The 24,424-nt window shown below is 37.3% G+C and overlaps 1 protein-coding gene across 1 annotated transcript in view; it reads left to right on the top strand.

Annotated features, from left to right (window-relative positions):
* atrnl1b (attractin-like 1b) overlaps positions 1–24,424 on the top strand; it is a 1,075,952-nt gene that overhangs the window by 167,684 nt on the left and 883,844 nt on the right. The window contains exons 5-6 of the mRNA XM_039775615.1: positions 8,878–9,086; positions 22,824–22,998. Of these exons, the coding sequence (XP_039631549.1) occupies positions 8,878–9,086; positions 22,824–22,998 (384 nt within the window). The remainder of the gene's footprint in view (positions 1–8,877; positions 9,087–22,823; positions 22,999–24,424) is intronic.

The following is a 24,424-nucleotide window of genomic DNA, read 5'->3' as shown; positions in this document are numbered from 1 at the left end:
GTAACAACTACTGCTAAAAATGAAGCACTGGATAAATATGTGGATTTTGTCTGTTATGATGTACAGTGGTGTGGAAAACTATTTGCCCCCTTCCTGATTTCTTATTCTTTTGCATGTTTGTCACACAAAATGTTTCTGATCATCAAACACATTTAACCATTAGTCAAATATAACACAAGTAAACACAAAATGCAGTTTTTAAATGATGGTTTTTATTATTTAGGGAGAAAAAAAAAATCCAAACATACATGGCCCTGTGTGAAAAAGTAATTGCCCCCTGAACCTAATAACTGGTTGGGCCACCCTTAGCAGCAATAACTGCAATCAAGCGTTTATGATAACTTGCAATGAGTCTTTACAGCTCTGGAGGAATTTTGGCCCACTCATCTTTGCAGAATTGTTGTAATTCAGCTTTATTTGAGTGTTTTCTAGCATGAACCGCCTTTTTAAGGTCATGCCATAGCATCTCAATTGGATTCAGGTCAGGACTTTGACTAGGCCACTCCAAAGTCTTCATTTTGTTTTTCTTCAGCCATTCAGATGAAGATTTTCTGGTGTGTTTTGGGTCATTGTCCTGTTGCAGCACCCAAGATCGCTTCAGCTTGAGTTGACGAACAGATGGCCGGACATTCTCCTTCAGGATTTTTAGGTAGACAGTAGAATTCATGGTTCCATCTATCACAGCAAGCCTTCCAGGTCCTGAAGCAGCAAAACAACCCCAGACCATCACACTACCACCACCATATTTTACTGTTGGTATGATGTTCTTTTTCTGAAATGCTGTGTTCCTTTTACGGCAGATGTAACGGACATTTGCCTTCCAAAAGTTCAACTTTTGTCTTATCAGTCCACAAGGTATTTTCCCAAAAGTCTTGGCAATCATTGAGATGTTTCTTAGCAAAATTGAGACGAGCCCTAATGTTCTTTTTGCTTAACAGTGGTTTGTGTCTTGGAAATCTGCCATGCAGGCCGGTTTTGCCCAGTCTCTTTCTTATGGTGGAGTCGTGAACACTGACCTTAATTGAGGCAAGTGAGGCCTGCAGTTCTTTAGACGTTGTCCTGGGGTCTTTTGTGACCTCTCGGATGAGTCGTCTCTGCGCTCTTGGGGTAATTTTGGTCGGCCGGCCACTCCTGGGAAGGTTCACCACTGTTCCATGTTTTTGCCATTTGTGGATAATGGCTCTCACTGTGGTTCGCTGGAGTCCCAAAGCTTTAGAAATGGCTTTATAACCTTTACCAGACTGATAGAGCTCAATTACTTCTGTTCTCATTTGTTCCTGAATTTCTTTGGATCTTGGCATGATGTCTAGCTATTGAGGTGCTTTTGGTCTACTTCTCTGTGTCAGGCAGCTCCTATTTAAGTGATTTCTTGATTGAAACAGGTGTGGCAGTAATCAGGCCTGGGGGTGGCTACGGAAATTGAACTCAGGTGTGATACACCACAGTTAGGTTATTTTTAACAAGGGGGCAATTACTTTTTCACACAGGGCCATGTAGGTTTGGATTTTTTTTCTCCCTAAATAATAAAAAACATCATTTAAAAACTGCATTTTGTGTTTACTTGTGTTATATTTGACTAATAGTTAAATGTGTTTGATGATCAGAAACATTTTGTGTGACAAACATGCAAAAGAATAAGAAATCAGGATGGGGGCAAATAGTTTTTCACACCACTGTACGTCTTTACAACACAGTTTCTGGTGGGCGCTATATTCAAATTGAGCAGTACCTGGTTTGCCTGGCAGCCAAAAAAAAGTGAAGATGACAACTGGGCCAATAAAGGAAAAGATTCAGCCAGTTTTTTGTACACGATCATGTTAGACACGCTTATCAACCATACATGACTTTTTTCTTTAATGGAAACAGTGTGTTTCTGCGGGCGGCAGTGGGACAAAAGAGGCTTAATGTATGCGGGAGTGGGTGGCTGGGGGTTTAAAAAATGAGTCCCGTGCAGACCTCTAGCGTGAAGTAATTTCTTTGTGCAGTATTCTAAGATCAGTGCTTCTGATTGGCTTTTCAGTTATGAGAAGGTGCATAAATAGTCTTAACCAGTTTTGTATTTGCAACAAAACTAATGCTTTAATGCTTTCTTATGCAACGATACTTTTCATTTCTTTTAAATAAATGTAGACAGGTGTTTCCTATATGTTGTGCTTAAACCACTTAGTGCAATATTCATTTTTTAAATACATAACACATTTTATTACAAGTGTATTTGTAGCAGTGTAATATGATTAGTCTGTTTCCAGATTGCCATTTTGTTGGTTTGCCAGCAATAAGGATATGTGTATGGAATAATTAAGAACTGATGGATATGATACTTTTCACAGTTTCTGGCTGAATGACTAATTTATCTTAAATCAATAATGACCTTTTAAAAATAAGTTCAAATTCTGTTGACACTTATTATGAACATCATTAGGATCTAGAAAATCAAAAAAATTTTTGAAGTACAAACAAAAATGCGCAGTCTTTGGATGCGTACAGATCATGAGAATAATAATGGTATGCTGTGGCAGAGAAAGAGAGAAAGCATAAGGTTGACTTTCTTGAGAAAAGTACATTGAAAAGGGCCTGAACAAAGTTTTGAGTATTATACAACACAAAGTCGTTGTATAATATCTTTTGGCCTAATCATGGCTGACACAGATGGTTTGGATTTGTAATTTACAGGATTTAAAATTTATAAATCTATTGCTTGCAGAGTGTTAACAGCCAAGTAAGTCAAAACCAGGGTCTTCCAAGAAATCAGGTCCTGTGTTCATCCAGAATTATCATCACCCATATTTATTTTTAGGCTTTTCTTTGTGATTGTCAGACAAAGCTGTATTTAAGCTCACGGTCTTGAATTTGTGGAATAACATGTCGCAGAACTTCACAGTATTATTTAGCATTCATATTTACATACCTGTGATTTGTAAGCATCTTTAAATAGTAGTGCTTTTTAAATAAATGGATTTTATAAATTCTTATTTCTAAAGCGAAAAAATGCAGGTTATACAGCGTATTTTTAATTATAGTAGTTTCCTGCTATTTTCTTTATTTATAAGTAATGTTCAGAGTTTCACTAGTGCTTCCTTTTATTGCTTTAAATGTTCGCATTTTTTTAATTTTATGGTTACAAAGCTTATTTAACTAACTTGTTATGACTTGAAAGCAGCAAGAGAAGAGAGTTGTTACGGAATAGGTTCATGCAAGCCCCTGTGTTAGTTTTTAGTAACTTGCATTTGCAGAGCTGCTTTTTTAATGAGTAAAAGAGAAAAATATACAAAATATAAAACCTTTATCAAGGTATGTTTGAAATACTAATCACTAATTAATGTTGCTCAGATTTTTATTTTAAGATTGATTATGAAAATCGTCAAAGGTGCTTAAATTAAAGTTTTTGAATTTTCAAAAATTTGTATCATGTATTCTGTTTGGTATAAAAATACAACTTTTCAAACAAATTTTCACTTGAAGAATTAGTATACCAAATTTTCAGTTATATCAGGCCATTAGGAACTGAGCCTTGAAGTAGTCATTCCAGTGGTAATAGGTGCTTTTCACATTTTCATTTGGATGCACAAAAATAATAAAAAAAAATGATAGAAGAATTATATCACTGACTATGTAGACTTCTATACCAAATGTAAAAAGTAAAGTTTGTGACATAATTAAAGATTCCATCTCTTTGCCTAACATATTGTGCAGCACTTCACTTTTAAATCCCAATTCTATAGGTTTAAAAACTGTTTAAAGTTGTAGCATCTCTGGAATAGTTTGGAAACCATATGACTGTTGGCCTTTGACACTCTGAATCTATACTAATAAAAGGCAAAGCCCTCACTGACTGACTGACTCACTCATCACTAATTGTCCAACTTCCCGTGTAGGTAGAAGGCTGAAATTTGGCAGGCTCATTCCTTTCAGCTTACTTAGAGTTAAGTTAAGCAGGCTTTATTTCGAAATTCTACAAGTAACCGTCATAACTGAATCCTCCTTACGTACATTTATACGGCCATAGCCTGCAGCTCGGTCGCCGTGTGAGGCGGAGTTGTGTTCCCCATCACCACATCTCCCACGTAGTTGGCTGCCTGCCTATACTGCGTCCCCCATACCCATGCCTCCCATGTAATTGAGTGCTTCCCCATATAAAGCTGTAAGAAAACAGTAAAAAGAAGGCGTGTCAGACGTTGTGCTACATTTTCTGACGCAGCTAGACGAAAATAACTTTGTGACCCTGCCGCCAAATACTCATGGGCTAATCCACAAGTTCATAGAGATGCTGCCGCTAACTACTCACGGGCTAATCCACAAGTTCATAGAGACACTGTCGCTAAATACATGCGGGCAATTCCACAAGTTCATAGATACTCTGCTGCTAAATATTCACAGGCAAATCAAAAAGTTAATACCAGGAATGCCTGTTAAACATCTTACATTCACGAGTAGCGATTTGGGTGGTGAGATGTCTATCGAGGTGATCACTGTAATATTTATATGTAATCGAAATGTATCATTATCAGGCATGGTTTAGGCACCTATGTCATCAGGAAGGCACCAGAAAAAGGGACCTCAAGGTTACTATTATGGAAGTTAATTTAAAGTACGGATGCCGTGAATGTAATAGCTGTAATAAATAAAGTTCCCCTGCATACTTTAAAAGAAAGTCTCGCCATCATTTCATTTTTCACAATTTGTGAAAACAAGACATGGTGTCAGAATAGAGGATAGTAATGGATTTTGTTGGAGTTCCCTCGCCACGAATTGACTGGGATTCTCTTAACCTGCCGGGAAAATGGGAAAAGTTCTGACAGCACGTGGAGCTGATGTTTTCTGTCCCGCTAAAAGGCAAAGACAAGAGTGAGAAATGCGGCTACCTGCTCCTGTGGACTGGGGAAAAAGGAAGAGACATTTTTAACACATGATCTCTCACCCAGGAGGAAGCCAAGGTACTGAAAACTTATTATGACCGTTTTGAGGGGTTTGTCATGCCTAAGATGAATACGATATTTGCGAGATACAAGTTTAATGAGAAGATGCAGAGTATAAACAAGACTTTTGATCACTTTGTAACAAAGTTAAAATTGCTGGTGAAGGACTGTGCTTATGCAAATGATAATGGGATGGTCAGGGAAAGAATAGTGTTTGGCACAAACTCAGCGAAAGTGCGAGAGAAACTTTTAAGTGCCGGGTCTGAGCTAACATTAAATAAAGCTGTGGACATCACAAGATCGCACAAGCACAGCTGAGAACCTTCGATGCATGTACTCTGAGCGGCTCACGTGAACTGACTGTGAACGCAGTGTGCAGACAACAAGCTAGAGCTCAAAAGAGCGCTGAACAAAAAACGCATTACACAATTGAGAAGGCAGCAAAAGAATATGAAGCGAGTGATGCATACAAGCATATTCATAAGTGCAGCTACTGCGGAAACAAAGCACACGGTGGAAAAAGTCCATGTCCGGCTAAAGGAAGATAGTGTAAAAAATGTGGTAAATTGAACCACTTCGCTAAATTTTGCAGGACTGGGAAAGGTAAACCCGTGCATGCAGTGTGTGATGCCTCAGATAAACAGGAAGATGAGCTGTTTATTGATGCAGTAAGAAAGGAAGAACCCTCTGAAGCTGAACAAGCCTTTGTAGATATATCAATAGGAAAGCAAGGTGTAAAGCTTAAGTTTAAATTAAGTTCATAGACTCGCTGCGGCTTAATATTCTCAGGCAAATCCACAACTTAATACCGTGAATGCCTGTTAAACATCTTAGATTCACGAGTACCGATTTGGGTAGTGAACACTTCGATGAATGAAACCTTTTATCTTTACAACGGTTGACAAACACGGAATGTAACTTGAACACAACACATCCTCCAAATACGAACCTGATTGAAAGAAATAATGATAATCAAATCCTTGATGACAGCAACACTCATAACAGTCACAAAGCAATTACATTGACAATCATGTTACATTATTTTTAAAATGTTTCCTTTTCTTTTTCATAACTTCTTTAACACACTGCGAAGCGCAGATATTTTGCTAGTGTCAAATATACTTCTTTCAATTACATATTGCACATTTTTGAATGTTGTACTGCATTACGTTTCTGTATTTTTCTCCATTTTTGTATTGGTTTTGAGAAAGCAAATTCTGGTAAGAATTTTAGTGCGTTATTTACACATCTTCTGAATACCATGTCCAGCCATTTGGAGTTTTCTTGTTCTCCCAATGTCTGCATGAATTTTCCTTTGGATGCTCCATTTTTGCTCTGTCATACTTATGATAGTGCAGGGTAGCTTGTATGATGACTCTAATGTAGCCCCAATGTAAGCATATGTATATGAGTATATGAGTGGGCACCTTTTCTGGGGCTTTTTTCTTGTCTTGTGCTCAGCACTGCTTTGGTAGTCCCCTGCCACAAAATACCCTAAAACCCTAAATGACCCTGATATGGATTAAGCATTGTTAACAGTAATATGTTATGGTATAATTAGGTATATTTAATTAAATCTGCTTTGTAGAGCTGATTTTATTTAATTAAAACTAAAAAAATGTCTTTCTGCATTTATTCTGTGGAATTCTATTCCCACTACTGAGAATCATTCAATTAAAAGTGTTTTTTTATATATAAACGTCTAATAGTGGAAGTGTGTGTGTGTGTTTGTCTGTCCGGCCTAGAAGTGTGAGGATACAGCATGAAGCTCAAAGAAGGGCCCGGAAGTGCGAGGCTATAGCATGAAGCTGAAAGAAAGCAACTCTGTCGCCAAAGTGAAACCGGCGAGAAAATAGAGAAACTTGCTTAGCTGCTAATACACAAGCGAAGTGAGCACATTGGCAAAACAAAACCGCCGAGGAGAGAGAAATTTGCTTAACTGCTGATTGACAACAGAGGCAAGCACATCACCAAAAACCTTGCCTAACTGTTAATGCACAACTGATGCGATTGATTGATTGAAGTGCTACAATCTATCATTTCTAGGAGCCCGGGCTTCCTAAGCACAGTCTTACACAGCTAATATCTGTACTAATAAAAGGCAAAGCCCTCACTCACTGACTCACTCATCACTAATTCTCCAACTTCCCGTGTAGGTAGAAGGCTGAAATTTGGCAGGCTTATTCCTTACAGCTTACTTACAAAAGTTAAGCAGGTTTCATTTCGAAATTCTACACGTAACGGTCGACAACATCCGCCATGTTGAACTTTCTTATTTATGGCCCCATCTTCACAAAATTTGGTAGGCGGCTTCCCTGCGCTAACCGAAACCGATGTACGTACTTATTTTGGTGGTATGACGCCACTGTCAGCCGCCATATTGAACTGTCCAACGTCACTAATTCTCCAACTTCCTGTGTAGGTAGAAGGCTGAAATTTGGCAGGCTCATTCCTTACAGCTTACTTACAAAAGTTAAGCAGGTTTCATTTCGAAATTCTACGTGTAACGGTCATAACAGTTGACAACGTCCGCCATGTTGAACTTTCTTATTTATGGCCCCATCTTCACGAAATTTGGTTGGTAGCTTCCCTGCGCTAACCGAAACCAATGTATGTACTTATTTGGGTGGTATGACACCACTGTCGGCCGCCATATTGAACTTTCCAACTGTCTTTGTTACTTATGGGCCCATCTTCAAGAAATTTGGTATGCGAGTTCCCAACGCTAACTGAATTCTTCTTGCGTCCATATCCTGCAGCTCGGTCACCGTGTGAGGTGCTGTTGGGTCCACCATCCCAACGCCTACCACGTTGTTGGCTGCCTGCCTATATAAGACCGTCTGTTGCTCCGGTCTGTACATTCCCTTCCTTACTTCGCCACGGGATTCACGTCTCCCTGCTGATAACTACAGCCCTTTTATTTAATCCACGGCTTCTCTGCTGTTTTATTGTTTGTTTATTACGATTAACATGTCTGTCGAGGTGATAACCATCGATCAAAGAACTGTCACTTACCGAGTGGTTTCCATGCCTGGTGATGGCACCTGCCTTTTCCATTCTCTTTGTTACATATTGCACGGCCATATCAGGCTCACTCATGATATCCGGAGGAACATTGTGTCTTATGTATAGGTTCAAGGTGTGGACTGATGACGGTACTGGAGATAATTATACTACACAGGAGCACTATAAGAGTGAAATGCTTAAGCCCTTCACCTATGGTTCTGCAGGTGAGTTGATGACTGCCGCTGAATTGTTCGGTTGTCGATTTCAAGTGTACCGAAATGGCCAAATATTTTACACCTTCGGACAACCGCCAATGCCTCTTAAACATCTTAGATTGACAGGTGACGATTCGAGTAGTGGACTCTTTGATGTTTATGAATGTTTAAACTCTCAAAAGCTGGATGTGAAGTTATCGAGGAAACCGGTTGTGTGCTTACAACACTTAACAGATGCCGAATGTCACTTCAACACAAGTCCTGCAAATACTGTCGTAATTGAAACAAACCATGAAACTCAAACCAATTATGACAGCAGCAATCCAAGCTGTGAGATTTGAGACAAGATTACTGTTCACATGGCCAACTGTACGTTGCATGCTCAAGAGTAAGCTCAGCGCACAGCTTTGTCATATTACAACCAGAGGGCCGAACTGACAATGTGGTATACAAAGAGATCCTTAACAAATAATTATTGGTATTTTTTCCCTCAGTTTAGAAAGGTTTAATTTTCTTCTTAAAAATTTTAAGGCAGTACTTTGGCACTGCGAAGAGCGGGTATTTTGCTAGTTATATAATAAATTTGATTTGCTTTCCTTAAACACTTGAAATATTAGGATATATTAAAGGGCGATATCTCTGATTTGTTCATAAGAAACAAGTTAGATAATGGAATTAAGTTAATTTGTTCACACTTCAAATGATGTTATCGATATTCCTTTACCTGTCTCTATTTCCAGGATTAACTCATGTCCTAACAACTGCTCAGGCCACGGCAAGTGCACAACAGGAAACTCAATCGCCAGCAGAGTATACTGTGAATGTGACAAGTATTGGAAAGGTGAAGCATGTGATATCCCCTACTGTAAAAACAACTGTGGAAGTCCTGACCATGGATATTGTGACTTGACTGGAGAGAAATTGTGTGTTTGCAATGACAGCTGGCAAGGTATGTTTTACTGACTTAATTACATATTTTTTTGACTTGCAAGTGTATCTTTATTTTATAGTGAGCTGTTAACGGAGAATGCAGAATTAATTTTTATATATCATAGCAATATGTTTTATAAAAGAAGGAAAAATCAGACGTAAATACAGGTAGTCCCTAGGTTACGGACATCCGACCTACGACTTACGAACTGGGCCACAGCTGCGATGCATGCGCCTCAATAACTGCCGCTTCGTCATCTTCGGCCTGGGGACGCTGCAAGCGGTGGCTGGACGAAGGCTGGAGAGAGACAATTTCACTGCTCGCGCAGTGTAGTGTCCCACGGGCGGCTCCTGGCGGCAAGCGGTTTCAATGCCCGCCCACCACTCACGGCTGCTGGTTTGTTCTTGATGGGCGGCTGGTAATGCTGCAAGTGGTGGCGTGTATAGTGCTGTGCAGAAGAGCTCATCTTAAACTTTTTTCTTCACCCTTCAACAATGTCTCTGAAACACAAATCTGATGCAAGTGCTAGTGGTACAGTAAAGAAACGAAAAACCATCAAAATTGAAAATAAAGTAGAAATAACAAAAAGGTCAGAGAGAGGTGAAACTCCATTATTCATTGGCAGAGCCTTTGGTTACAGTCGGTCAACAATAGCATTTATTAAATTTATGTACCTGTTTCAACTTACATACAAATTCAACTTAAGTACAAACCTACAGTCCCTAGCTTGTACGTAACCCAGGGATTGCCTGTACACAATAGAGGGAAAGAAAGCATCACGGATTCATTGGAGAATTGCAAATATTTAGAGATCAGTTGTCCTATGTTCTGGAGTAAAGTAACACACTGGGGACCTTTTTATTTTCATCTGGATTTGTTTTACAAGCTCTGTTTTGAATCTGAACTGAAGAAGCGTGTTGGATTGCATGGCTTGTCCTCCTCCTCATATTTCTGCGTTTAAACTGAATTGGGTATTCACATTTTTTGCCAATTCATATTATACCTAACAATATTGTTTAATTAAACATTGTCTGTTTTATAGGTTGGGTGTTTTATAATTTTTTTTTCTACCTCATCATATTGTGCATTCCAGTTTAAAAAAAGAAATCATCATTTATCAAAATATTGTACATTATTCATGCTTTTGCTTCTCAATTCTATAAATTACTGTTTTGGGTTACTTTTTGTAGTAATATATCAAATTCACAGTCAGATGCATTTTACTATACAGTATTATATAAATACACAAAATGCCATTACTTAGAAAAATATGGTAATTCAAAGAAAAACATTTACAATTATCTACCATTTTGAAACTGCGTTCTGTAGTGCTTATAATCCCAATATTTATTTTCTTCACACATCATCAGAACAACAAACAAAAGAAAGGATTTAAAAAAGAAAAATTAAACTGATTTCATATTAAATATATTTCATTTTTCATGTAGGTATCACTATCAGGAGGTACAGGGAAGCATAACCAGGTCAACATTTTCTAGTAGTGAAGATTTTGTTTTTTTGGTCAGTGATTTAATAAATATTAAATGAACATGCAACATAACAAAACATAATGGGATCTTAGTGGGGAAAGTGCTCAGTTCTGCACAACCTCTTGTGACCTTAAATTGAAATAACCTGGTTTAATAATTGATTAATGGAAATGTCTTTATATCACATTCATTGTCAAAATAATATAAAGACAAACAAGTATACAGTAGTTATAATTTCCACAGGCAATCAAGGCCTTTGTGCTTTTAAAGATATTCCAGCTATTGTATTTGTGCTGCATAATTAAACAAGTAGGTGAGGTACACAAAAAGCCTCACAATTAAATCATCCAGCTGCAGTTACTTAAGATAGATTTGTTCAAGGCAGTGTAGCTGTACAGTAGTGTTGAGACATGAAAGATAAAACAGTAAGCACATTCACCTTAATGTGCTATAATGAAACTGCTGTTGCCAGATTTACTTATGCCACAACACCATGTATCTGCTTGCTTTCATTCCATCCACTTTATAAATCGGGTTAATTCCTGGCTATACTTCAAGTCCACTGTTATAACATGCTGTTATTTGCTTGTGTCTGTATTTTTTTTTTATCAATTTATAATCATTCCATTGGAATTTCATATTGTTTATAAGCAATTTAGCAAAGATGTTTATTCACTGAAACATTTTATTAAGTCTTTTTTGTATTATTAAAATGTCCACTTGATGAGCCCTCAGACTTTGAGAGACAAATTTTAAGAGAGAAAACTGATAATAAAGACTTAAATCCTTAAACTGAATCAGGACTCTCTTAAATGTTTTAAAAAGAAGCTGCACACTGTTCCATCCATTTTCTATGCCTGCCAGCATAGACAATGAATCTGAATAACAGTATTGTACATTTCTTAGAAATGTTAATCACACACCTTCAGTCTGTTGCAGAGTCTATAGAATGAAAGCAGAAACAATTTAACATGACAAGGTTGGAGGAATGGATGAATTTAAGGCAAGAAAGAACATCAAACTCCCAGTGTAAAGAGAAATGCTTTGGAGCAAAAAGCAACAGGCACAGTACCAAGTTTGGAAACTGCATTAGAAAAAGATGTATAAGTAAAACGTATTTAAATGTAACCACTGCCTTATTTTCTTGACCCAGTCCGAGCAATCTATATTTATTGAATAGTGTGCTGGCTGCTGAGAGAGAGTACTTTTCATTTATGGAAACTGGGAGACCTCTAGTGGACATATTGAAGTAATACTTTCTTGATCCTATTACTCCAGAGAAAAGCCAAGCAAAATGACACCTTTTATTGGCTAACTAAAAAGATTACAATATGCAAGCTTTCGAGGCAACTCAGGCCCCTTCTTCAGGCAAGATCATTTTACCTGAAGGTGTCATTTTGCTTCGTTTTTCTCTACATTCATAATGGCTAACATGGTACAACACCCTAGTACTCTAAATTTCCAAATATTTGTCAATTCTTTGATCAATTATAAACCTTCATTTAGGTCACACTCGTATATCTATCTATCTATCTATCTATCTATCTATCTATCTATATATATATATATATATATATATATATACACAGTATATATACACACACACACACACAAATTGAAGTAAAATTTAAATATTAGAAGTCTTGATTTTTTACAATTGTAAAATTTTAATGAGTAACACCAAAAAAGTGAAAAAATAATATATAGTAGAATTACATTTACCATTTCAGGAAAGTGGAGTTTCAATGTAATGCTTAAAAAGTCCTTTGGCTAACTTAGTTTGGTACTTAAAACAGAAACCCTCAAAGTTTAATTTAGTTTGGACCAGATGAGACTCTTCCCGTTAACCTTCTTAATGGCTTCTGAACAGTGTCTCGAAATCGATAATGTAGTCTACTATGACTCCTACTAAATCTGTGTCATAAGGTTTACTCTTGATTTTCAGACCTCCCATTGTGTATTCAAACCTAACATTTTTACTCCTTATGTGTAATACTTTACATTTACTGACATTAAATTTCATCTGCCACAAATCTGCCCAAGCCTGTATGCTGTCCAAGTTCCTCTGTAATGATTATTACAGATTCCACATTATCTGCCAATTCACCTGTCTTGGTATCATCTGCAAACAAATCAGCTTGTTACTTGTATTCCTATCTGAATTATTTATATATTAAAAATAGCAGTGGCCCTAGCAGTGACCGCTGTGGAACACCACTCTTAAAATCATTCGATTTTGATAAGGTTCCTTGCACCATAACCCTCTGTCTTCTGTGTCTGAGTCATGTGACGATGTGGGTTCTGCTCCAGGCAAATCTCCATTTTGGGAGCTCTTGGATCTGACACCATCAGTAATGTCACCAGATGAGCTGGATAGCGAAGAAGCAACGAAGCAAGGGGATGGTGCAAAAAAGTGCAAAAGTGCTTTTACTAAAAACAACAAAATCAAAACAGTTTATGTCCAAAAAGAAAGTGCAGTGCTCCACAGTTCCATACATCAATCATCCATAAAAACAGTGAAATCCCAGAAGGTTAAAACAAGGCTAAAACTCGAGAATTAAAACCTGCAACAGTCAATGGAGCTACACCAGCCAGACACAGCTTCTTCAGCTCACTTAAGGTTTGCTCAGCCAATGAGACTTCAGCTGCTGCCGTCCTCTTTCTACTGACCCCCGTCTTAGCTGCCTCTCCCGGCATCTGCTAGACCGCTTGGGATCAGTTGTCCTCCCGACTTTCTTCTCGCACATGTGATTGTCCCTCAGATTCCTAGGGCGGGCTCCTCCTCAATCGTACCTACTCTCCCTTTCAGTGGGCACGATCCGTCCCTTGAGGACTGAAATCTTGATCTATCTGGAACCCACGACCGTGCTGACCTTCCTTTTCCTCAGCTGGCATGCTCGTAAATTCTTTTGCACTACCCCCAATTCTGCTCTCTCGCTCTCCAGTCTTTTATCCTTCCGTCTTTTACCAGTCTCTTATTTTTATTCTGCCTTGCGCTTTCTTTATTTACTACGGGGATGTGGCTAAGGTGTGGCAATTATCTCCCAGCTTCAATCATGGGTACACTTGTGAAGCACTCCGGCCACACTACCATGTCCCCTCTTTAAGTGGCAAGTGCAGCAATTAATTAAAAACTGGTCTTTTTGATCTGTGCTATGGACCCACTATACCACAAGCCAATTCTGCACCCATCTACAAACATCACCCAGAACTCCCACTTCTTTTAGTTTGATGCCCAACCTCTAATGTGACGTCTTATCAGATTCTTTCTGAAAGTCAAGATAAATAATATTCCATGCTCCACTTTGATCACATTCTTTGTTGCATCCTCATAGAATTACAGCATGTTGATAAAACACAACCTTCATCTTCTGATTCCATGCTGACTATTCAGAAAAACACTTGTACATGCCATATGGTACTCAGTCTTATCCTTAATAATTCCTTCCATTTTTCTGTGATGCACGTTAAGCTTACTGGCCTATAGTTGGTTGGATCTGCCTGGTCACCCTTTTTATATGACTGGGTAATCTTTGCCATTTTCCATTCTTTCAGAATCTCCCCAGTGTGCAGTGACTTCCAGAAAATATATGTCAAGTATTTATATATGTACTCACTAGGCTCCTTAAGAACTCAAGGGTAAATATTATCTGGTGCTGGTGATTTTTTTGATTTCAGCCTATTTAATCTGAGTAGTACTTCTCCCTCTACAATTTCTAAATCACTCACAACCGCTGGGAGGTTATCCAATTATTCACTTGTGAAGACCTCAGAAAAATGCAAGTTTATAGTGTCTGCTATTTCACTGTGTATATCTTTTAATTCTCCTTTTCTGTTTCTAATACACTTCACCTCCTCCTTGACTGTTCTTTTACTACTAAAATACTAAAAGAATCTCTTTGGGTCATCTTTCGCCTTATTTGCTATATTCCCCGCTGTCTTTTAGCCTTCCTAAAATCTTTTTTAATGGTTGCTGTCATGTTCTCATATGCCTCTACGATTCACTTTGGATTTATTAGCCTTTTATGCCTTATATAGCTGTTTTTTCCTTCGATGATGCTTTAATTCTTTGTTAACTCACTGAGGAGTTTTTCCTATTACTTACAAATTTAGGTATGTACCTGTCCTGCATTAAATTTAAAACATTTTTAAACCTTTTCCGCTGCTCCTCGACTGTCTCCAAACTTAAAAGCCAGTCTAACCTCATTAGACTTAAATGCATCTGCACAAAATTTACCCTACCAAAGTTAAACTTAACAATCTTAGTCTTTGCACTCTTACAAAACACAGAACTTTTACTACTAATATAAAATATTATTATATTATGGTCACTTGACTCTAGTGGTTCAATCACCTCTACACTCTCAATTCTGTCCTGAGTTTTACAAAGTACTAAATCCAGACAGGCTTCAACCTATGTTAGTGCTTTAACATACTGTGCAAAAAAACTGATTACTTCTAAAAACTCTTGCTCTTGTGTCTACCATTTGCAAGGTTATCCCAGTTAATATTCAGATAGTCCCCCATGACTATAATATCTCACTATAAACTTACCTTTTTAATATTACTTAAAAATGTGTGTTAAAATTACTGTCTGCTTTGAGTAAGGCCTCTTATGTCCTCCATGTTCTCACTAAGATGAGGCTCATTGTACAACTGAAGAGGACTTGCATTTAAATTCTGTTTGACATCTACAGCAACCCCAGCTCCTTTTTGGTTCTGTTTACCCTTCCTAAACAATTTGCATCCCTCTATGTTATACCCATCCCCATCTTTGTTATTTAGCCTGGTTTCTGTTTTTGCTATGATATCATAATTATGCTCTGCTACATACAACTCACTTGCCTTATTTTTGATACTTCTAGCATTAAGCTGTTGTTTAAATGTAGAAGGTGTAACATATTAAAGTTAGGTTAGAATTTACATTACTATGCATTTTTATTTCAACACTGTTGTTTGTTTCTCCGTGTATATTTCTAAACCTGGTCTGTCCCAAATTCCCTGCTCACCCTTTCCCTAATTTAAACAATCCTTGACCAGCCTTCTCTTACACCTTCTCAATACATTGGTGCCCCTCCAGTTCAGATATTACCCATTGTGGCAGAACAGGTCCCATCTGTTCCAAAAGAAGTCCAAATTCCCCATAAACCTATATCCTTCTACCCTGCACAGATTTAAGCCATGCGTTAAGCCTTCTTTCTTCCTCGGTCTTACCTGAGAGAAGACTGTCTTGTCAGTTCTGCTCCTCAGCCCGGCACCTAACTCTTTGAATTTCATGCTGCAGGGGCATATTAATCATTTTTGCCTGAATGTCTGACATGTATACACTGAGTGTCACCATGACACCAATATAACGTAGAGCAATATGTTTAAAAACACACTGAGAATGTCCCTGGCATAAGGAAGCTGGTAGTTGACCTAAGGTTAAAAGTGAATGAAGCAACAGAAATGAAACTGAGACTAGGAGTGGGCCATATGGCCGAATATCCATATCACTATTCCTGAAAATTCTGATGTTTTTGGTAGATACTGGTATAAGGCATTTGTATATATTTTTCAATCCAAAACTTATATCATGAGCTTGGGATGAACCTGTGCTGATCTGGTCTTAATACATATTTACAGCAACAAGACTAACATTTTGGTTTAGTGATGTAGCATTGTGCCCCATGGACATTGTGCTATGGACAGCGCTGCAGCGGAACAAGGCTAAGACTAAGTGCTGTAAATCTGTTTACCTCAATGCATAGATAAATACAGGCGGTACATGGTAATATTTATTTTGTGTAATATATCAAATAGAAAAATATGGATTAACATACATTTTTACCTATTTATCTTCAGCAGTGCCTGAAGTGGAAACATAAGTGTCAGTAATCTATGTATTTGTCAGGTTCCCTGTCCTCTTCGTGATGTGCTGCAAATTTTACATGATTTCTTTGAGTGCATGGGTCCCCCTTGGAGTTTTGATCACTATGATATATGTCCATTAGATCGGACAACTTGGGGTTGGGCTTAGGGTTAGGGGTAGACATTCTACTCTGTTAATGTGTGAAATGTCAAATTGGTTATCTGATAAAGCTAAAATTTAAAAGATCACTTTTCTAATCTAATTTCAGAAAATGTTTCATTGAAGGTAGAAACAGTATAATGCTGATCAGTAAGTATTGTAAGCTTGAACATTAATGGTTTATTCATAATATTAAGAACAACAAGTGTTGTTACATCTCACCTCTAAGGACAGACATATTATTTTTACGGGAGACTTGCTTTAAAAGTAAGGATCAATTTCAACTGAAAAGAGACAAGATTGGGCAAACTTTTCATGATAATTATAAGAAGTAAAGAAGTGTTAGTCTGATGTAATGTTTGACTCTGAAGGGACATATACTGCTTGTTAAAAGTTTTAGAACACCCCGATTTTTCCAGTTTTTATTGATATTTAAGCAGCTTCTAGTCCAGTGAATAGCTTGAAATGGTACAAAAGTAAGCAGTAAACTGCCAGCAGTTTAGGAAAAAAAAATAGGTTACCAACAAATAAAAAATAATGTAGTTTAACAAAAGGGAATTTTCCAGGGAAGAAGTAACAACTTACTTCTGCAGCAAGAAAAGTTAATTACACCATGAAATTTGATACAAGTAATTCCTACATTTGTCCCAACTTTTGTTAAATACTGGAAACTGGATCAAACAAAAACAGGAGCAGGTCTGGAAGACCCAAACCTTTAACAGAATCAGAAGACAAGTTTCTGAGAGCCAACAACTTGCATGATAATCCCCTCACAGGACAACAGCTTCAATCACAACTTAACAGTGGTTGAAGGAATCAATTTTCACATTTTGTGATTTAAATTACGGCATTGCATAAATTTTAATAAAAACTGGAAATATGGCAGTATTCTCAAACTTTTTATCATTTTAGCAATATTTTCTGTCACTCGACTTTTCAAACTTGCAGTGTAAAGTCATCTTTTCAAAGTTGATAGTGATACTTAATGACTTTGACCACTATTAAGCTGGTTATTGATCTTTTGGTCTTACTAAAAAAAGATAAAGTAACCTCTTCACATTTGCGAACGTTAGGTGTGGAAGATCTCTGTAAATACGAAAATGTTTTAATAATACAGTGGAACCTCGGTTTGTGAGCATAATTCGTTCCGGAAACGTGCTCGCAGTCTAAAGCACTCGTATATCAAAGTAAATTATCCCCATAAGAAATACAACCCAACAACCCAAAACTATTCATATAAAAATGATTAATACAAAATATAAAGTAAAAATACATAAAACAAATTAACCTGCACTTTACCTTTGAAAAGAATCATGGCTGGTGTGAGTGAGTTTCTAAACTCTTGTGGGCTTCCACCCAACGGGATGACACGCGGAAGAGCGTCCCAAAGCAATCGCAGTCTCCCAGTGTGTAGTAGTTCGCCATAAAAGCGTACCCAAAAAGATTGCGGACATGCTATAAGCGCCTGCAGTCGATGGGTGATACAAGGAACATTATAAATGTGCAGGGCACACTACTGCTTGGCAACGACCCTGCCTGACTGCTGTGTCTGTATATAGGAGAGTGGCAGATCCCGCTACAATAAATAACCGTACTGTTGCTGTTTCAATCTGAGTAAAGCTGGTGTTGTTAAAGTACTGAGACTCAGCTTTGTGTTTTGGGGTGCAAGACAGGGACTCGCACGTCACAGCACGCGTGCATACGCACAGTCACAATGCTGTAGTAAACAGTATACGCTCGTACAGATGTTGACTATATGAGTGAGGCACGCAGACTCAGACGGAGGAGACGATTGCCCACGAGAGAGAGACACACACACATACCTGCGCACGAGAGAGAGAGAGACACACACACGAGAGAGAGAGAGAGATACACACACACTCACACGCACGTACGCGAGAGAGAACCATCAGCTCAGTTTTGATCACATGACACTCAGCAGACAAAGCGTATCCTTACTACTCGTATTGCAAGACCTCGCTCGTTTATCAAGTCAAAATTTATTAAAAATTTTAGCTCGTCTTGCAAAACACTCATAAACCAAGTTACTCGCAAAACTGAGGTTCCACTGTACTTTTGACCCCCTAACATACAGACAAACAAACCATATGATTAGATAGGTGGACCTTTTTTAATCAAGTATATCTTTAACACTGTTTTGATTTATTTTGCTGAAAATTACATTTACAATTCTTACTATTGTAATGGTGTTGACTAGCTGCATCAGCCTAGGATGAGTCACCCATGGTATGAGCCTATAAAAAATATGTCTGCAATTGGGAGCAGTCCATTTAAGGATAGTCAGTCACCCAAAAGAGCCATGTGAAAAGGAAGAGAATTCATTCTAGCACTCGGTGCAGGCTCTTCATTGGTGTCAGGAGGTGGACAAAAAGAAGACTTACTTAGCAAAGCTTTGACTGCCGTAAAGCCCTTTAACCAACCTATTTCAGAGGAGTTGCTGGAGAGTGTTGAGGCTGAGATTCAGGATCTTTTGTGCCACTTGCAGCATTAATGGGGGGGCGTGGGGTGTGAGAGGCGACAGAGAACCTGCTACTCTGTAGCTCCACCACCGCTCTTTCATCTGCTCAGAGCCACTAACATGGGAGCTGGTAAAAAGTATGTCAGATCAAGACGGCACTGACCTCAGATGAGCCATTTTTTTTTTTACTGGGGGTTCAAACTGAGCAGGCAAAAGATGAAGCAGGTTGCTGGGGTGTAATGGGGCAGCCATGGAGGAAGTGTCTCAAAGCTGAGATCCAGACCTAAAACAGTCTTTGTAGCATCAGTTCAGTGAAGGAAGACAGCCCAGAAGCTGCTTACATCTGCAGCTCCGTACAAGGAAGTTTGCCTGCTCACTTTCAATCGACAGATCACTGGAGAAACATGCAGTATTTAACACCTATGCTGTACTACTTCATGGTTCTTTTTTCTTTCTTTCTTTTTTTCTTTAAAAATGCCAAAAATAACTTTTCATTTAAAAAATATAATATGTTCTTACACTAACAAATATTAAATAACACTGATCTTTATATATTACGATTTTATCTGACACGAATGATTTTCAGTAACTATATATTTTTGGCTTTTGCATCGTCAGTGAGTTATTGAGATCTTTTGACAAGCACCAGAAACATTCCAGTTTAATTGTTCATGACCAACATATAAATAACTAAAACTGTGAATGCTATCTTCATGAATATAGAAGAGTTACTGTAATTCACCCTTTGTTTTAATTTTAATTGAGTTTCCTTAACTGGCAACCAAATGAACATTTTGATTATAAGCTCTTGGGTCACTTTAGATAATGGAAACCTCAGTGCTACTGTGTCATGTATGCCATTTAAAACTTTATTATCCTTAATTTCCTCGCCCCAGATCTGTGTAGTGAAAAAAATTTTTATGACTTTTTCCAGTAACTCTGTAGTTAACTAAAGATGTCAGTAGAGAATGTTTCAATATTGAGCTGATTTGATTATGAAAAACATTTAGGAAGTAAAAAGCAGTTAGCACCTAAAACCACCTTTGTCAATCCTCCTCATTTCACTTGCTTCATTTATGTGCCCAATGAGAACTTGTAACTATACTAAGTGACCATCATACTGGCACCTGTTCATAAACATTCTTTTGCCTCCTTCACATAATCTTAATTTGTAGAAAAAGACAGTATTTATAGACAAGTATTTGTGCACATGTACCAACACATTTTACAAATACATCAAAATAATTTTTCAGTACATAAAATTTCAAAACACTAGTCACCACCACAAGCAATTCAGAAGGAACTTCTCCTTTAGTATTCAAAAAGGCTGCTGTACAGTTAATAATTTTTAGTGTAGCTTATAGCTCATAAAGTCTAGAGGAAATAGACAAACTAATATATTCATCTAACCATAACGTTTATAAACTTACTTGCTTAACTTGGAGTCTGTCCTGCCAGTAATGGGAACGAAGGAAAGGACCAACCCTGCATGGGACATCACTGGGTTAATTTAAATTTTTCATTGTGACACACAGACTTATTTGGGATGTGAGAGGAAAAATGAAACAGTACTTAAATGTTCTGTGCATATACAGTAGAACATGAAAACTACAAACATGCAGTTAAGGATTAGACCCTGGTGGTCTCTTGAAGTTGTGAGGCAGAAGCATTAATTATATCCTGAAAGCCAATACCATATAGTGAATATGTACTGTAAGTTAATGCAGGATTAGTGAACTCATCAGACATTTTTCTTAATTTTTGTAAAAAATATTTTACTGTTCTTTTTGTACTATTCATATACCAATACAAAAGGTAAAAAGAAAATGTTGATAAAGGTAAACTACATAAATGATGTTAGACTGCTTTTAGAATGTACATTTTTCTTGTATATTGATTTATTTTTTTAATTTGGGTTTGAAAGTTACCCTTGTGCAGGAGAAGTGCATTTCATTGTATGCTGAATAAAAGAATTCTTTGCTTGTGCAAACTATGTTACAAAAAATTGTACACATTCTGTGCAATGCAGGCATTGGTGCAAGAAAATGTTAAGTTAGTATAATCTTCATTCACCTTTTACCAAGGGATTCACTTTAATTGAGAGCAGAGTGTTGCATTGTAATATGCTAATAAAATGGCTATATATTGTTGGGGAAAAGACAAACTTTTTCTTTGCTAGCAAAATGTTGAACTAATCACTTACAATATAGAATATCACCTTGTTTTAGATTATTATGTAGTCTGTATTAGATTGTGAATATCACATAGCCACAGGTAAACCACTCAATGTTGTTTGTTTGTTTTGTTTTTTTTTGAGAAAGCACGTCAACCTTTTAAAGGTAAAATAGTTAAAAAATATTAAATTTCACCTTCTCGTATTATTTATGGACATGTTGCAGTTAGTGTCTTTGGCCACAGTGTGGCATATGACACTCACTTTTTGTACAGTGTTACAAATTATTTGCTGAATTGCTAATCATTTTACTAGCAAAAATCACTTGGATCCCATCATTATTATTATTTGTAATAGTGTTTATTGTATAAAGTTATGTAGCTTAGTAGAGAATAAAGGCTGTTATCGCTAGATTCAGCAATTTCATTAGATTGATTTGGCATTAACTAAGGCACATTTAAATTTTAATTACTTATAATTGAAGTTGCTGTTCAATATTGCAGTTTGACAAGAAAAATGATAGTGTTAATGCATGTGGTATATACAGTTAAGAGATTACAATGGAAATTTGTAAAGTTAATTTATAGCAGTGTACAACTAAAGTTTTTACACACATAGAAAATGTGTTGGTTAGCTTATATTTCATAACTATAGTTTATGAATTATTTTTAGCATATATTTGTCTTCACCTTTGCCTGTGTTTGGAGATCTAGGTTCCAGGCCAGTGTAACTCTGTAGTTATGTTACAGTGCAGAATACTGGAATCCATATTGGTGACTGTCAAAGCTCCAGAGACCTGGGTCCAGTTATCAGGTTCCTATTTCTATTCTGGTTTCCTCCCAAATCCAAAAGATAAATTATTTGGGATAAGTGGCAACCCTTAATTGACCTGATATGTGTGCCTTTGGTTGCATATGTTTGCTTTATTTTACAGTGGCATATCATAAAGGAACAAATTCATGCATTGTGTCTTGGGCTGCTGAGGTACAGTCTGCATTCCATTGACTCTGCAGTAGGAAAAGCAAGAATGAGCAACAAATGGTGGAAGTGGCTCCTGCTTCATTTAATGAAGTGAAATGTGCCTTTTTATCTACTTTTGAAATACCTGAGCATGTTTTACTCTTACCTTTTAAATTCACTATAACACATGAAATAATAAATGTAGGGTAATATATATCCCATACATTTTATTGCATTTTCAATCATATATACATACATTAGCGTAAAAATGTACAGCACACTTTCTAAGAAGTGCTTTTCACTGACAGAAGCAACATTACTTACAAATGTAGGAATTAATACAGCATTAACATTTTTATTTTATATTTGATTATGTCTATTTATAACTACCGGTATATGGATTGAATTTTTTTGTATTTTAACATCACTGTCCATTAACTAATTTGCTAAATTTTCATTAGAAATAATGATTACTTGATTTGATGTAATGTGAAAATGTTTTTTTGTCACAAGGCAATTGAGGTCTACTGAAGTGTACTTGACAATACATGTGTTTGATTTAACTTCTAAAAGAATACAATGTAATAACACAACAGCAACAGTCTGAAACCTGCCTAATCCAGTTCTCCCACTGTCTTTGTAGGTCCCGACTGCTCCCTAACAGTTCCATCAACAGAGTCCTATTGGGTGCTGCCAAATGTGAAGCCATTCAGCCCATCTGTTGGTCGAGCATCCCATAAAGCAATTGTCCATGGGAAGTTTATGTGGGTTATAGGTGGCTATACGTTCAACTATAGCTCCTTCCAAATGGTTTTAAAGTAAGTTTTTTATCTTTTCTTGTGCTGGGTTAATTCAGAAGTTAGTGGAAACTGCTTCTACTTGTTATTCACTAATACTTGGATCTTCTGTATATACCTTTATAAAAAATAATATACAGTCATATGAAAAAGTTTGGGAACCCCTCTCAGCCTGCATAATAATTTACTTTCAACAAAAAAGATAACAGTGGTATGTCTTTCATTTCTTAGGGACATCTGAGTACTGGAGTGTTTTGCGAACAAAGATTTTTAGTGAAGAAGTACTTAGTTGTATGAAATTAAATCAAATGTGAAAAACTGGCTGTGCAAAAATTTGGGTACCCTTGTAATTTTGCTAATTTGAATGCATGTAACTGCTCAATACTGATTACTTGCAACAACAAATTGGTTGGATTAGCTCGTTAAGCCTTGAACTTCATAGAAAGGTGTCTCCAATCATAAAAAAGTGTATTTAAGGTGATCAATTGCAAGTTGTGCTTCCCTTTGACTCTCCTCTGAAGAGTGACAGTATGGGATCCTCAAAGCAACTCTCAAAAGATCTGAAAAAAAAGATTGTTCTAATATCTCTGTTGGGGTGCCCAAATGTATGCACTTGTCTAATTTTGTTATGATGCATCTATACTAATAAAAGGCAAAGCCCTCACTCACTCACTCACTCACTGACTCCTCACTAATTCTCCAACTTCCCATGTAGGTAGAAGGCTGAAATTTGGCAGGCTTATTCCTTAAAGCTTACTTACAAAAGTTAAGCAGGTTTCATTTCGAAATTCTACACGTAACGGTCATAACGGTCGACAATGTCCGCCATGTTGAACTTTCTTATTTATGGCCCCATCTTCACAAAATTTGGTAGGCGGCTTCCCTGCGCTAACCAAAACCGATGTACATACTTATTTCGGTGGTATGACGCCACTGTCGGCCGCTATATTGAATTTTCCAAACATCACTAATTCTCCATCGTCCCGTGTAGGTAGAAGGCTGAAATTTGGTACTTATTTTGGTGGTATGATGCCACTGTCGGCCGCCATATTGAACTTTTCAATGGTCTTTGTTACTTATGGGCCCATCTTCAAGAAATTAGGTACGCGGGTTCCCAACGCTAACTGAATCCTACTTACGTACATAGTCTCTACATTCCCTTCCTTGCTTCGCCACGTGATTCACGTCTCCCTGCTGATAACTACAGCCTTTTTATTTAATCCACTGCTTCTCCGCTGTTTTATTGTGCATTTATTATGATTATAGTTATTGTGTAGGTGTTTTAGACTTGCTTTACATTGCTCAGGTACCCATTTCCTTTATCATTCCAACCGTACCCCATTAACATGTTGATCGAGGTGATCACCATCGATCAAAGAACTGTCACTTACTGAGGGGATTCCATGCCCGGAGAGGCACCTGCCTTTTCCATTCTCTTTGTTACATA

The sequence above is a fragment of the Polypterus senegalus genome, chromosome 1, assembly GCF_016835505.1.
Source record: "Polypterus senegalus isolate Bchr_013 chromosome 1, ASM1683550v1, whole genome shotgun sequence".
NCBI lineage: Eukaryota > Metazoa > Chordata > Cladistia > Polypteriformes > Polypteridae > Polypterus > Polypterus senegalus.
The sequence above is the reverse complement of the archived record's forward strand: the minus strand, read 5'-3'. Positions and strand labels throughout refer to the sequence as shown.